This window comes from Urocitellus parryii, chromosome 3 (assembly GCF_045843805.1).
Source record: "Urocitellus parryii isolate mUroPar1 chromosome 3, mUroPar1.hap1, whole genome shotgun sequence".
In the NCBI taxonomy this organism is placed as follows: domain Eukaryota; kingdom Metazoa; phylum Chordata; class Mammalia; order Rodentia; family Sciuridae; genus Urocitellus; species Urocitellus parryii.
The window spans coordinates 211,195,027-211,209,157 of record NC_135533.1 but is presented as its reverse complement, the minus strand read 5'-3'; the positions used below and the strand labels follow the sequence as shown (position 1 = coordinate 211,209,157).

The window sequence follows — 14,131 nt, the reverse complement described above, 5'->3', positions numbered from 1 at the left end:
CATTCCTAGCCCTGATCTTTTATTTTGAGGTAGATTCTCACTAAATTGCTCAAACTGACTTTGAATTTGAGATCCTCTTGCCTCAGCCTCCAGAATAGCTGGGATTACAGGTTTGTACCACCAAGCCCTGCTAGTCTTTTTTTTTTTTTTTAAAGAGAGAGTGAGAGAGGAGAGAGAGAGAGAGAGAGAGAGAGAGAGAGAGAGAGAGAATTTTTAATATTTATTTTTTAGTTCTCGGCGGACACAACATCTTTGTTGGTATGTGGTGCTGAGGATCGAACCCGGGCCGCACGCATGCCAGGCGAGTGCGCTACCGATGAGCCACATCTCCAGCCCCCCTGCTAGTCTTTATTTATTTTTGAGATAGGGTCTTGCCATATTCCCCAGTCTGGCCTAAACTCCTAGGCTCAAGTGATCCTCCTGGGTAATGGGGACTACAGATTCATACATCTATAACTGGCTGGTACAGTTTTTTGGGGAAGTAATTGAAAATGTAAAGTTTCTATTTTCTTTTACCTCCTGGTACTAGGGATTGAACTCAGGAGTGCTCTACTACTGAGTTACACCCCCAAACTCTTTTTCTGTTTTATGACAGGGTCTCTCTAAATTGCCTAGGCTGGCCTTGAACTTGTGATCCTCCTACCTCAGCCTCCTGAGTCTCTGGAATTACAGGTGTGCACCACTGTGCCCAACTGGAGTATAAAATTTTCTTAATGTAAATTTCTTGGTTCCCAAACCTTTAATTCTTTTTTTTTTTTTTTTTTTTTTTTTTAGAGAGAGAGAGAATTCCAATATTTATTTTTCAGTTTTCGGCAGACACAACATCTTTGTTTGTATGTGGTGCTGAGGATTGAACCTGGGCCGCACGCATGCCAGGCGAGCGCGATACCGCTTGAGCCACATCCCCTGCCCCCTTTAATTCTTTTTAAAAATTTTTTGGTTTTGGTTTGTTTGTTTTTTGCGATGCTGGGGATGGACCCCAAAGCCAGGAGCATGCTAGGCAATCACCCTACCACTGAGCTTAACTCACTGCCCCCCCAAATTTTAATTTTAGGGAAAAAATTTCCAATAAACCTTGCACACATGCTCAAAATGTTATTAGAAATTGCTGGTAAAGATGTGGTAAAATCGGGGCTGGGGATGTGGCTCAAGCGGTAGTGCGCTTGCCTGGCATGGGTGTGGCCCGGGTTCCATCCTCAGCACCACATACAAACAAAGATGTTGTGTCTGCCAAAAACTGAAAAATAAATATTAAAAAAAAATTCTCTCTCTCTCTCTCTCTCTCTCTCTCTCTCTCTTAAAAAAAAAAATGTGGTAAAATAACCAGGTGGAGTGGTACATGCCTCTAATCCTAGCCACTCAGGAGGTTGAGGCAGGAGGATGGCAAATTCGAGGCCAGCCTTGGCAACTTAGTGAGACCCTAATCAATTTAGTGAGACCCTGTCTCAAAATAAAAAATAAAAGATAAAAAGGACTGGAGATGTGACTCAGTGGTAAAGTGTCCCTGTGTTCAATTCCCAGTACCTAAAGAAGAAAAAGGAAGTGATGTGGGGAAATGAACACTGAAGCACGAGAGAGCTTCACATTCCTGTCATAACCCTCTTTCGAGGACAGCGCAGCATTTAGATATCAAAACGTAAAATGCATATACCCTTTGGCACAGCATTCAAGCTACTCAGGAAAATGTATATCATGTGTGGAAACAGGTACATAAGGGCCAATGGACCCTTGCCCTGACACTCTTCCTCTGTTCCAGGGGTTGCACGGATGTCATCTGCTGTGTGCTGCTTCTTCTGGCCATTGTGGGTTATGTGGCCGTGGGCATCGTAGGTGAGTGGAGGAGCCCTTAGGAGAAGGTGGGTTCTAGGGTGGGAGGGGACAGTGCAGCCTCTGGGGCAGGGGGAGGGCTGCTGCTCAAAGGTGGCCGAATCCCTCCACAGCTTGGACCCATGGGGACCCTCGAAAGGTGATCTATCCTACTGACAGCCGTGGGGAGTTCTGCGGGCAGAAAGGCACAAAAAATGCGTGAGTGGGCTTCCCCTGCTGGGCAGAAGGGCTTCATAAGAACAGGGGGTGGTTCTGGGCTTTCCCCGTCCTGTCCATTATTAATCCAGTCCACAAGTACAGTCATCCCTCAGCACCCAAGGGTGGTTTCTTCCAGGACCCCCTGCAAAATGATTGGACGCTCCAGTCTCTCAATAAAGGGAATAGTATTTGCTCAGGATCAAGGCACATCCTTCAGTAGACCTCAGCACCTCTCATCATGTAAGATGATTTCGAGTGCACATACAATATAAATGCTACACAAGCGTTAGTGTACCGTGCTGTTTAGAGAATAACAAGAAAGGCAAGTCTCTACTTCTTCCTTTTTTTTGCATGTGCAAGTGGTGGGGACCCAGCCAGGGCTTCCAGTTTGCACCATCTACCAGAGCCATGCCCTTGGCCTCTGAGCCTCCTTTTCTTCTGTTTTGAGTTTGACGATCTAAGACCTGAACAGAGTTTGGATAGTGTCTGTCATGGAACAACTGCTACGAGATTTTTATTTTTGTTCATTTGTTTTTACGGAGGATTGAACCCAGGGACTCTCTACCACTGAGCCACATCTCTAGTCCTTTTTCATTTTTATCTTGAGATCGAATCTTGCTAAGTTGCCCAGGCTGAACTTGAACTTACCATCCTCCTGCCCAGTACCCCAAGTCGTTGGGACGACAGAGGCCTGGCTTCTGGTTTTCATTGGTTGTTTTCATAAAGATTTGTATGTGTGTGTCAGGGGTTGAGAAGCCTTGACTATTGATTTCCATTCTCCCTTCTCCAACCCTAGGAACAAACCCTTCCTATTCTACTTCAACATTGTGAAGTGTGCCAGCCCCCTGGTCCTGCTGGAATTCCAGTGTCCCACCCCACAGGTAACTTGTCCCCACCTCTCCGCTTTGCTCTCCTCGTTCACTTTCTGTGCCCCATAAATGTGGGGTGGAACCTGGTCCCTAAGTGGGGATCTGCTGTCTGTCTTGACTGCGTCTGCTCTCGTCTTTCTGCCCCCAGATCTGTGTGGAGAAATGCCCCGACCGCTACCTCACCTTCCTGAGTGCCCGAAATAGTCGGGACTTCGAGTACTACAAGCAGTTCTGTGTTCCTGGCTTCCAGAACAATAAGGTGAGCGGGAAGCTGCCCTGGGCGCTCAGGCATGCATCTAGTGGTGCCAGCCTGGGGGATTGCCTCTTCCCTCTCTCTCTTGGCAGGGTCTGGCAGAAGTGCTTCGAGATGGTGACTGCCCTGCTGTTCTCACCCCCAGCAAACCCTGTGAGTCTGGAGTTCCATAAGGCCAGGCTGGGGTGGAGGAGGGTCTGCAGGGCTCAGCCTGACAGCTCGTGTCCCCTGTTGCCTCCAGTGGCCCGGCGATGCTTCCCAGCCATCCATGCCCGCAAAGGGGTCCTCATGGTGGGCAACGAGACGACTTATGAAGATGGGCACGGCTCTCGGAAGAACATCACAGAACTGGTGGAGGGTGCCAAGTGAGGATTGAGGCCCCCACATCGGTGTCATACTGCCCTGGCTGGGAGAGGGCATACCCTGGGCCGGGAGGGGTTCTGTCCTGAGCCTCTCCTATCTTCCCCCAGAAAGGCCAATGGCATTCTGGAGGCACGACAGCTAGCCATGCGGATATTTGAAGATTATACCGTCTCTTGGTACTGGATTGTCATGTGAGTTAGAGGGAAGGTGGCTCTCCCCTGGCTGCCCCATCTGAGGCTCTTGTAGGATAGGATCTTCTAATGTCCCTATTTTATCCCCCAGAGGCCTGGTCATCGCCATGGTGCTGAGCCTCCTTTTCATCATCCTGCTGCGCTTCTTGGCTGGCATTATGGTCTGGGTGATGATCGTCATGGTGATTCTGGTGCTGGGCTATGGTGTGTCTCCCCCCCTCTGTATCCACCCTTGCCTACATTCTATAGAATGCCCATGCCCTTTGACCTGTTTATAAGAGCTGCCATTTGAAAACAGCTTCGGTGCCCTCAATAGGGGATGGGTTCAATCCAGCTCTCTGGCACTGGGGTTGCGGCTCTTTGGTAGAGTACTTGCTAGCGTGTGCAGTCCCCTTGTGTTCAGTCCCCAGTGCCACAAACAAAAACCAGACTAAGTTATGGGGTTGCAGCTCAGTGTTAGAGCACCTGCCTAGCATGGCCAAAGCCCTGGATTTCTTCCCCAGGACTGCTCAAAACAAACAAATAATCCCCAAATCTCTGGCTATTTGTAGCTTTCTAAACTAGGACCTAGGTCAGCATTTTATCAACACCAAAAGACATTCTCAAGAAGGCTTTTTAGCACCAGGGAAAGGGGTACCTACACTAGCAGGGGATCAAATTCTGGCTCTGTCACTTCCTAGTTCTGTGTCCTTGGGCAAGTGACTAAGCCTCACTGAGCCTCAATTTCTTTCTTCATGTTATGGGGATAATTAGTATTTACTAGTTTGGAGGCTTAATGAGAAGGAGACAATGTGAGGATAAAATCAGGGGAAGGGCTTGTTTAGAGCAGGACTTTGGAATTTGGAGGCTTCACTCCCAAACCAGTGCTTCATATGCTGATGCTTCACTTCAACTTGCTTGGTGTGTCCTCCCATCTGAGGACACAGTATCCAAATGTTCAGGTTAATAGTGGTTTCTGGTTGGGTGCTGGCATTTTAAGTGACTTGATTTGTTCTTAATAACTGTACTTACATTTTTATTTATAATTTAGTTTTTGCGGTGCTGGGGATGGAACCAAGGGCCTTGTCCATGCCAGGAAAGCATTCTACCAACACACTGCACCCTTGTTCTACAATTTTTGTTTTACAAAGAGCTAAGGGGTACAGGCAAGGCATCAAGATCACAAGTTCAACAACTAATAAAAAAAATAAAATTAAAAAAAAAAAGATTAACAAATTTCTGAAAACATATGAACTACCCAAATTTAGTCAAAAGGACATAGAAAACTTTAACAGATTAATTTCAAATTGAACATTAAACAGGGACGAGAGGTGGGAGGGAAAGGGAGAGAGAAGGGAAATTGCATGGAAATGGAAAAAAAAAAAAAAAGATCACAAGTTCAAGGCCAGCCTCAGCAACTTAGGCCCTAAGCAACTTAGTGAGACCCTGTTTTAAAATTAAAAATAAAGAAAAGGGGGATGGGTGGGGATGTGGCTTAGTGGTTAAGCGCCCCTGGGTTCAATTCCTGGTACCAGAAAAAGGAAAAGAAAAAGAAAATGTGGTATATCTACACAATGGAGTTGGTGGGCTGAGGTGGTGATTCTGTGCAGGAATATTTCACTGCTACATGGAGTATGCCCGGCTGCGTGGGGAGGCCGGCTCTGATGTCTCCCTGGTGGACCTTGGCTTCCAGACAGACCTCCGGGTGTACTTGCACTTACGGCAGACCTGGATGGCCTTCAGTGAGTTGAAGCCCCCTAATCCTGCCCTGGTGGAGCCTGGGTGATAGTGGGGAGCCCAAAGGGCTCATCCTCGGCCTCTTACAGTGATCATTCTGAGCATTCTTGAAGTGGTCATCATCTTGCTGCTCATCTTTCTCCGGAAGAGAATTCTCATCGCCATTGCACTCATCAAAGAAGCCAGCAGGTGGGGTCCACCACACGAGGGGACCTGGCTGGGTTTTTCCCTAAGTCTCTTCAGGTCTTGATGTCTCTGTCTCTGCTCTTCCCCAGGGCTGTGGGATACGTTATGTGCTCCCTGCTGTACCCTCTGGTCACCTTCTTCCTGCTGTGTCTTTGCATCGCATACTGGGCCAGCACTGCTGTGTATCCATCTCCAGACCCCATTTCTGACAGCCTGGGGGACAGGGCTGGATCATGGTGGTGATGGAGGTGGTGGTGGGGGTGTGTATCCTTTCTCATAAGCCCCTAGGGTTCCCAGGCCCAGATTTCAAGTTCCTTAATGAGCCTCTAGCTTTCTGTCCACTTCTAATGAAGCTGTCTATAAGATTTTGGATGATGCCACCTGCTCACTAGCTGGGAAAACCTGCAACCCTGAGGTGGGTGTTCCCCGGGTAGGGAGGGCTGGTATTGCGCCAGCAGCCCTCAGACATTTTGAAACCTCTCATCCCTACTTGGAGATCATATGGCAGACATTTGGCACCTGCTGTTTGCACTGTACTGGGTATCAGTGACATGGAGTTGAAGACACCCCCAAGCCTGGATCTGGCAACTTTTCTGAACAAACTGGGAAGTGATACACTTGGCCTTTCCCCCATTTTGGGTGCTGAACTACACCCTTTTCTCCACCGCCATGATGACTGTTCTTGTTTTTAGAATCACTTCTTGTGTTCCAGGAGCCCCTATCATGAACTCCCAATTCCTTGATGGCACTTTGATCCTCATGACTTCTGTCTTATCCCATGGTCTAACCTGATTGGCCACTCAGTGATGTCCGGAGCCCAATTGAACTCCTGGCCCCTGTATTTTGACTTGGTCTTGTGTCCCTCTCCCAGACCTTCCGTTCCTCCAATGAATCCCGCCTATGCCCCAATGCGCATTGCCAGTTCGCCTTCTATGGCGGTGAGTCGGGCTACCACCGCGCGCTGCTGGGCCTGCAGATCTTCAATGCCTTCATGTTCTTTTGGCTGGCCAACTTCGTGCTGGCCCTGGGCCAGGTCACACTGGCTGGGGCATTTGCCTCCTACTACTGGGCCATGCGCAAGCCAGACGACCTGCCAGCCTTCCCGCTCTTCTCTGCCTTTGGCCGGGCACTCAGGTAGTGCAGGGCTGGGGATGGATTGGGGTGGAGGTGTTCTGGCCAGCTGCTGACCATCTCCTCTGCCCACAGGTACCACACAGGATCCTTGGCCTTTGGCGCTCTCATTCTGGCCATTGTGCAGATCATCCGAGTGATGCTTGAGTATTTGGATCAGCGCCTGAAAGGTGTGGTCCCGCCACAGCTGTTATTGTCTCTTGCTGGGGGAGGGACTATGTGAGGAGCCCGGGATTCCTTCTTGCTTGGTGGTGGGTGGAAAAAAGTGATGGGACCATAATTGGTTTGTGCCTGTTGGGGTGGGGAGCTGAGGGGCTAACGTGATTGGTTCCCGAGGGGTGGGTCCAAGAGGCCTGAGCCACCATTGGCTCCTGCAAGGAGGGCGGGATGAGGATGGGATGGAGGTGGGAGGCTTCTGCTTGGGCTTAGGGGCGGGGCCTGTGCAGCAGTGTGTGTATAGGGATTCAGGTGTCTTGGGGGCGGGGCTAAAGAGCTTTACAATTGGCTCATTCATTAGGGGCGGGGCCAAGGACTCTTGAATTTCCATCCACTTTTGCATCCCTTTCTTTCTCTTCCAGCTGCGGAGAACAAGTTTGCCAAGTTTCTCATGACCTGTCTCAAGTGTTGCTTTTGGTGCCTGGAGAAGTTCATCAAATTCCTCAACAGGAATGCCTACATCATGGTGAGTGGACCAGACCGTGGGAGAATGAACTCACCAGCTCCTGCCTGGTGAGTTCCCTCCCCAGTGGGCCTGATCCTTCCTCTGATCCTTCCTCCCCCCTTCCAGATCGCCATCTACGGCACCAACTTCTGCACCTCGGCTAGGAATGCCTTCTTCCTGCTCATGAGAAACATCATCAGGTCAGAGAGGACACCTCCCTCCGGTTGCTTCCCTCTCTCCCCAGTCCTTGAGCCAATATTCATACCTGCCCCACACTGTTCCCTGCAGAGTGGCCGTCCTAGACAAAGTTACCGACTTCCTCTTCCTGTTGGGCAAACTTCTGATCGTGGGCAGTGTGGGTGAGTGCCACTACCCCGCCTGTCATAGTATGGCAGCCTGTTGGGAGTGACTTGTGAAGTGCCATCATGCTCCATCTCTTCTACGATAACTGTCACCTTGGGGAGCTCTTTTCCTATAGCCAGAACTCTCAACCATCTTTGTTTTCTTTCCCCTACCTCCAGGAATCCTTGCTTTCTTCTTCTTCACCCATCGTATCAGGATCGTGCAAGATACAGCACCACCTCTCAATTATTACTGGGTCCCAATACTGGTATGGAGATCTTTGGGGACAGATAGAAGTCTGGGGATAAGGAGGTGTTGGGACATGCTTGGCCTCCTTTGGACAGATGTGGGTGAAAGTCAGATGGACTGAATATTTATTCAGCCCACAAACATTTTTGTAGATGTCCTTTCCTTTAGAGGCTTTACAGTTTAGAGGTAAACAGACATTAATTAAGAATTAATATTGGGGGCTGGGGATATAGCTCAGTTGGTAAAGTGCTTGCCTTGCATGCACAAAGCCCTGGCTTCAATCCCCAGCATCACAAAAAAATAATAGTAAAAAAGAATTTATTGGGCCAGGCTTGGTGGCACATAATCAATCAATCAATCAATAATAGTACTGGCAAGCCAGGTGAGGTGGCCTAGGCCTGTATTCCCAGTGACTCAGGAGGCAGAGGCAGAAGGATTAAAAGTTCAAGGCCAGCCTCAGCAAATTAGCAAGGCTCTATGCAACTTAGTGAGACCCTGTTTCAAAAATGAAAAAAAAAAAAAAAAAAAGGCCTAGGATGTAGCTTAGGGGTAGAGTCCTTATCTGGCATGATCAAGACCTGGGGTTTGGTCACCAGAACCTTAAAAAAAAAATAAAAATAAAAGAAGAGAATGATATTGGTGAGTGTAAATTGCCATCTGGGACATGTTGTGGCATATTTACACACTATAGGGAATCATTAGGGTCTGTGGTGAAGGATCTGGGTAGGTCAAGGGGTCCAGGTGACTTCATGCAAATGATACTGAATCTGAGATCTGAAGCTGTAGGTGACTGCCAGGCAGAGAGAACAGCAAGTACAGAGGCCCTGAGACAGGACCCTGCACCAGGAGCAGCGAGGAGACCAGTGTGTTGATGTGAGAGTAAGGAGCTAGAGAGGAGGATAAGGAGGTGACAGGGTTGGATGGGTTGAGTCTCCATCCCAAGAGAAGTACAGGCCTTGGGGCCCAGTGACCTAGATTTTTTTTTTTAATCTTATTTCCTGTATTTGTTCATTCTAGGGTGAGTAACTGGGCAAAGTTTTTAATCTCCCTAAAGTCAACTTCAGTCAACAAATGTTTATCGGACTCCCAAGGCCCTAGGAGTCTCCAAATTGCTAGGGATATAGCAATAAATACACGCATACAGTCTAGTAGTTATTAAACCTATAATTCCCTAAAAACAGGTATGAAATTGAAGCTGAATGCAGGCCTGAGGTAGGGTGCATAGTGCCAGGAGAGCCCAAAACAGGGTCTAGGTGTTGGAGGCAACTTCTGGAGTAGGTGGTACTTGAGGACTGGCTATTTAAGCTGAAAGCAGAAAGAGGATGAGGCATGAATTACACTTAAGTAATGTACAAAGGCAGCATGTACAAAGGCCGTGAGGTTGAAGAAAAAAAGATGTGATACGTGGGCGATGGGATCCTATCAGCAGTGGTGAGAAGTTGTTATTCCAAAGAGGGCTTATCAACAGGGGATTGACATGATGGCAGTCTAGGAAGGACTTGGTGGGTGGGACTTGTTCTGGGCAAGAGCTGGGGCAGAAACGAGCCATCTCCCCTCCCCCAGACAGTGATTGTTGGGTCCTACTTGATTGCCCATGGCTTCTTCAGCGTCTACGGCATGTGTGTGGATACGCTATTCCTCTGCTTCTGTGAGTGACCCCTCACCCCAGCCCTCATGGGGCCCCAAATCCCTCCTTCCGGTGGGTCATGCCATCTCCCCCCAGTGGGCACACATCAGTGTTCAGTGCCCTCCGCTTCCCCAGGTTGTCCCTTGTCCCGGGGCCCTAGCATGCCTTCCTGGCTTCCTCACTGCACGGAGCTGCTCCATCCCGTGGTCCCCCAGCCCGGGCTACCGCGGGAACCCTCTGCCCCCGGGTCCCCAGCTCTGGAGCTTCTGGCTTTGTTGGGGGTGGGTCTGTGGCTGCCACTAACTCGGGTCTCTCCGTCTGTCTGTTTTTGTTTTTCTTTTCTCTTCCTCTCCTCCATGCCTGCTGGCTTCCCCGTTCTTCCCCTGCCTCCCTTTCCCCCTCCTTTCCTGACACCCCACTTTCCCCCGCCGGCTCCTGGGGGGCCCAGGTGAGGACCTTGAGAGGAATGACGGCTCTCAGGAGCGACCCTACTTCATGTCGCCCGAGCTGAGAGACATCCTGTTAAAGGGGAGTGCGGAGGAGGGCAAGCAGGAGGAAGTCGAGGAGTAGAGAGTGAGGGAGACTGGCCTGGGAGCCGCTGTCCTCCCGTAGGCTGGGGGAGGTGCATGTGGGGGGGCTCCCTGGCCTGGGAGTGTGGGATCGCGTGGTCCCTTCCCAAGCCCACTGCAGTCTGCCCCTCTGGTCCTAGTGTGTCTTGCTTTCTAACCCTCGGAGGCTTCTCTATGGCCCTCATCCCCTCACCCTGTCCCCGAGGCCCCTGCCTGTGGACTCTCTCTCATGCCACCTGCTCTGGGGCCTCTCTCTGCAGTGGAGGATCTGGAGAGAAACGATGGGTCAGCCGAGAGGCCTTACTTCATGTCTTCCACTCTCAAGAAGCTCTTGAACAAGACCAACAAGAAGGTGGCAGAGTCCTAAAGGTCCGGCCTCCCCTGCCTCTCCAGAGCCCTCCAACTGGGTGCTTGGTCGGCGGCTTGGGTCAGTACCCCCAGCCCATCGGAGTGGCCTGAAGTCCTGTCACTGCCTCTCTGCCCCCTCTTCATGATCTAGTTACTGCCAGTTTCTGGGGACCTGGAGGATCTGGGGTGTCTCTTCCCTATGCCAAGGGGTGCTCGGAGTTTCCACAGCAGCCCTGCAAGACTGAGATGAAATGAGTCACTTTAGCTCTCACTGACCTGGATGGGGACAAATCCGGTGTAGCCTCTTGACGCCTGGGATGGGAGGTGGCCAGACTTCTGCCAGCTCCTTCATGCTTCCTGTCCTCTTCTTAGACCACAGTGGGAGAACAATGGGAAGGACTGAGATTGTATATGAGAGAGCAGCGGCTAGGCTGAACTTGAGTCCCAAGTTCCCCCTGCCTCTCTGGCCAGGACTGAAACCCATCTCCACGGCTGAACCGTTGGCTCAAGGGCCGCCAGATGCATTTCTTTATTATTATTTTTTAACTTGGACATGCATTAAAGGGTCTATTAGCTTTTATTCCATCTGTCTCCACAGCTGGGATGGAGCTGCCAGGGAGTGCCTTCATTTGTCCCCACCCCCTACTGGGTGTGGCTGGGCTGGGAGTGTGTGCTTGCAGTAACTAAGTCCCGACTGGAGAGGCCATACTGGGGGGGACTCATTGAGGAGAGCCCTTGATGAGAGGAGATGGGGCCAGATGTTGGGAGTGGCAGCAGGAAGTGGGCTTGACCACCAGAACACGCCAAAAGAGATGCTAATGATGCTTAATGGAAACCTGCTGGCCTGTTGCCTGGCTGGAGAATTGGACCCGATGCCTCCCGCCCTCCTTTGCCAGTTATTGACACTGCTCTCTTTGTAAGAGAGAAAAGAAACTGTATCCACCTAAGGGATGGTTTTCAGGGGACAGGGGTGGGTGGGGCAGGTGCCCTGGGCTAACAGGGCCCTCTGCCTACTCGCCTACCTTGGGGATCCTTTTGCCAAACTGTTGAATTCAGGGGACCCGGTTTTTTGGTTCCCCATTTGCCCACCACAAACCCAGCAACCCCTACCCCCACTTCATGCCTTCATCCATGGGCACCATCAGCACTGTCCATCAGGATCCTGGAGAGGGAGGATTCCCAGCCTGTGGTCTCCTGTCTCCGTGCCTGCCACCTGCCATCCCCTTCCTGTCTGCCCAGCTCTATGCATCTGTTAATTGCATTCCAACCACTAATAAAGTGCCTATTGTACAGGTCTGGGCCTGGCATGTTTGTGGGGGGAATGAGAGGATGATGGGGGAACCCCAGCTTCCAGTGCCCTGGGATTCTCAAAGTTGGGGAAGAAGGAAGGGCAGGAAACCCACTGTCTGCTGGCCTTGATCTCCGCCCCAAATTCTTCCATTGAAGCTGCTCAAGTTTCTCCTGGAGGCAGCTGGCTGAAAAATGGCCCTTCTGCTCTGATCCCTGGAGTGCACAAGGCAGCCACCTCCCGTCCACCTCCTCAGTCACAAGTCCTGGGCACATCCCCCAGATCTTTCTCCCAGTGCACCTCACCTGAGGCCCCATAGTCTAGCCCAGCCGCTTTTGATCGGTCTTGCTCCCTGGAGGCTTGCTGCTGCCCCCTGGTGCCAGCTGTTGCCATTGTCTCCAGGCCATCTGCTCTACAAGGTTAGGATGTTTATTTCCCTCCCCTGGAATTTAGTTATTTTTCCTTTTTCCCTTGCTTATTTCCTTTTCCCCTTCTTTCCTTTCTTCTCTTCTTTTTGTTTATTTTTTTGTGGTACCCAGGGCCTTGAGTGTGCTAGGCAAGCTCTCTACTACTCAGCTGCACCCCAGTCCTGTTTTTTTTTTTTTTTTTTTTGTACCAGGGATTGAACCAAGGGGTGCTTAACCACTGAGCCACATCCAAGCCCTTTTTTTATATTTTGAGACAGGGTCTCACTAAATTGCTTAGGGTCTTGCTAGGTTGCTGAGCCTGGTCTTGAACTTGGGATCCTCCTGCCTCAGTCTCCCAAGCTGCTGAGATTATAGGCATGCACCACCATGCTTGGCTCTTCAGTCCCTTTTCCAGACAAGGTTAGTCTCCTGAGTAACTGGGATTACAGGTATGTGCGACCTACCTGTACTTTTTTTTTTGGGTACTCGGGATTTAATTCAGGGGTACTCACCCACTGAGCCCCATCCCCAGCCCTATTTGTATTTTATTTAGAGACAGAGTCTTAGCACCTCCCAGCTGCTGAGGCTGGCTTTGAACTTGCAATTCTGTCTCAGCCTTCCAAGCCACTGGGATTGCAGGCAGGTACCACCGTGCCCGACAATGGACGATTCTTAAGTAACCACTTTTGTGTAACTGTGATGGGTATGCAATCTACAACTTTTGTTTATTTTGTCTGTTTATTTTTATGTTGTGCTGAAGATTGAACTCAGTGCCTCACGCGTGCTAAGCAAGAGCTCTGCCACTAAGCTACAGCCCCAGCCCTTACAACCTTTTGTTTATGCAAGCATATATTATAACCTTGAGCTACATCTTCAACCCCATTTACCATATTTTGAGTATAGTCATCCCTCAGTATCCATGGAGAATTTATTACAGCTTACTAGGCTACTGAAATTTGCAGATTATCAAATCCCTTACACATAATGATGTAATATGTGAACAGCCTCCCTTAGACTCAATCATCTTTAGGCAACTTGTAATACCTGATGCAATGTAAATGGTATAGAAATAGTTGTTACACTGTTGTTTAGAGAATGATGACAAGGAAAAAAACTCTGTACTTGTTCATTATAGATGCATTACACAGGGCCATGTGCGTGATAGGCAAAAAGAAAAAAGTTCTACCACTGACCTACAAACCCCAAAATACCTTTTATTTTTTTTTTAATATTTAATTTTTAGTTTTAGTTGGACACAATATCTTTATTTATTTATTTTTTAATGTGGTGCTAAGAATCCAACCCAATGCCTCACGCATGCCAGGTGAGCGCACTACCACTTGAGCCACATCCCGAGCCCCTAAAAACATCTTTAAAATTTTTTTTTCCATATGCTGTTGGTTGAATCTGCAGACGCAGAACTTGCAAAAAAAAAAAAACAAAAAAACAGGGCCAACTATCCTTCTTCTGTTATGCATAGCACCCCACTTCTATTACTCTATATTTTCCAGGGATGAAAGTGAAGGCAGAAAGGTTTGGTGACATGGCTAAAGGATGCCCAGTTGGAAAGGGGCCAAGAAGGCATTTCAGATGAGATCAGGTACTTTCAGGGTAGTATGGCTGGAGGCCCAAGAAGGCATTTCAATGCACGCCTCCTCGACTCCAAAGTCCTCAGTCTCTACCCTGTACTGGTACTGACCTCTCTGAATGCTGTCTTTTTTGTTTGTTTGTTTTTTTAAATGTTTTAAATTTGTCCTAATTAGTTGTATGCTGACTTTTGCCTGGATGATTTGAATCTGGTTTTTCCTCACCTCCAGCTCATATTTCCTCACCTCCAGCTCATACCTGCCTCCAACATAGCTCCTCACCCCACCTACTTTCTTCCACCTGCCCAGCTTTCAATTCC

The 14,131-nt window shown here is 49.4% G+C and overlaps 1 protein-coding gene across 3 annotated transcripts in view; it reads left to right on the top strand.

Moving 5' to 3' along the window:
* Slc44a2 (solute carrier family 44 member 2 (CTL2 blood group)) overlaps window positions 1-11,820 on the top strand; it is a 33,215-nt gene extending 21,395 nt beyond the window's left edge. For 2 of the 3 annotated variants that reach the window (XM_026399623.2, XM_026399622.2), the window contains exons 3-23: window positions 1,757-1,830; window positions 1,941-2,025; window positions 2,822-2,906; window positions 3,043-3,153; window positions 3,240-3,300; window positions 3,389-3,512; window positions 3,618-3,701; window positions 3,793-3,905; window positions 5,291-5,422; window positions 5,507-5,606; window positions 5,693-5,785; window positions 5,934-6,018; window positions 6,475-6,737; window positions 6,810-6,904; window positions 7,313-7,416; window positions 7,522-7,595; window positions 7,684-7,754; window positions 7,917-8,005; window positions 9,550-9,634; window positions 10,062-10,186; window positions 10,443-10,531. In XM_026399623.2, coding sequence (XP_026255408.1) covers window positions 1,757-1,830; window positions 1,941-2,025; window positions 2,822-2,906; window positions 3,043-3,153; window positions 3,240-3,300; window positions 3,389-3,512; window positions 3,618-3,701; window positions 3,793-3,905; window positions 5,291-5,422; window positions 5,507-5,606; window positions 5,693-5,785; window positions 5,934-6,018; window positions 6,475-6,737; window positions 6,810-6,904; window positions 7,313-7,416; window positions 7,522-7,595; window positions 7,684-7,754; window positions 7,917-8,005; window positions 9,550-9,634; window positions 10,062-10,183 — 2,050 coding nt within the window. In that variant the 3' untranslated portion in view covers window positions 10,184-10,186; window positions 10,443-10,531. Of the gene's footprint in view, window positions 1-1,756; window positions 1,831-1,940; window positions 2,026-2,821; window positions 2,907-3,042; window positions 3,154-3,239; window positions 3,301-3,388; window positions 3,513-3,617; window positions 3,702-3,792; window positions 3,906-5,290; window positions 5,423-5,506; window positions 5,607-5,692; window positions 5,786-5,933; window positions 6,019-6,474; window positions 6,738-6,809; window positions 6,905-7,312; window positions 7,417-7,521; window positions 7,596-7,683; window positions 7,755-7,916; window positions 8,006-9,549; window positions 9,635-10,061; window positions 10,187-10,442 lie in introns of all 3 variants that reach the window. The other variant, XM_026399624.2, reaches the window with a different exon arrangement.
* Window positions 11,821-14,131: the final 2,311 nt, after the last annotated feature.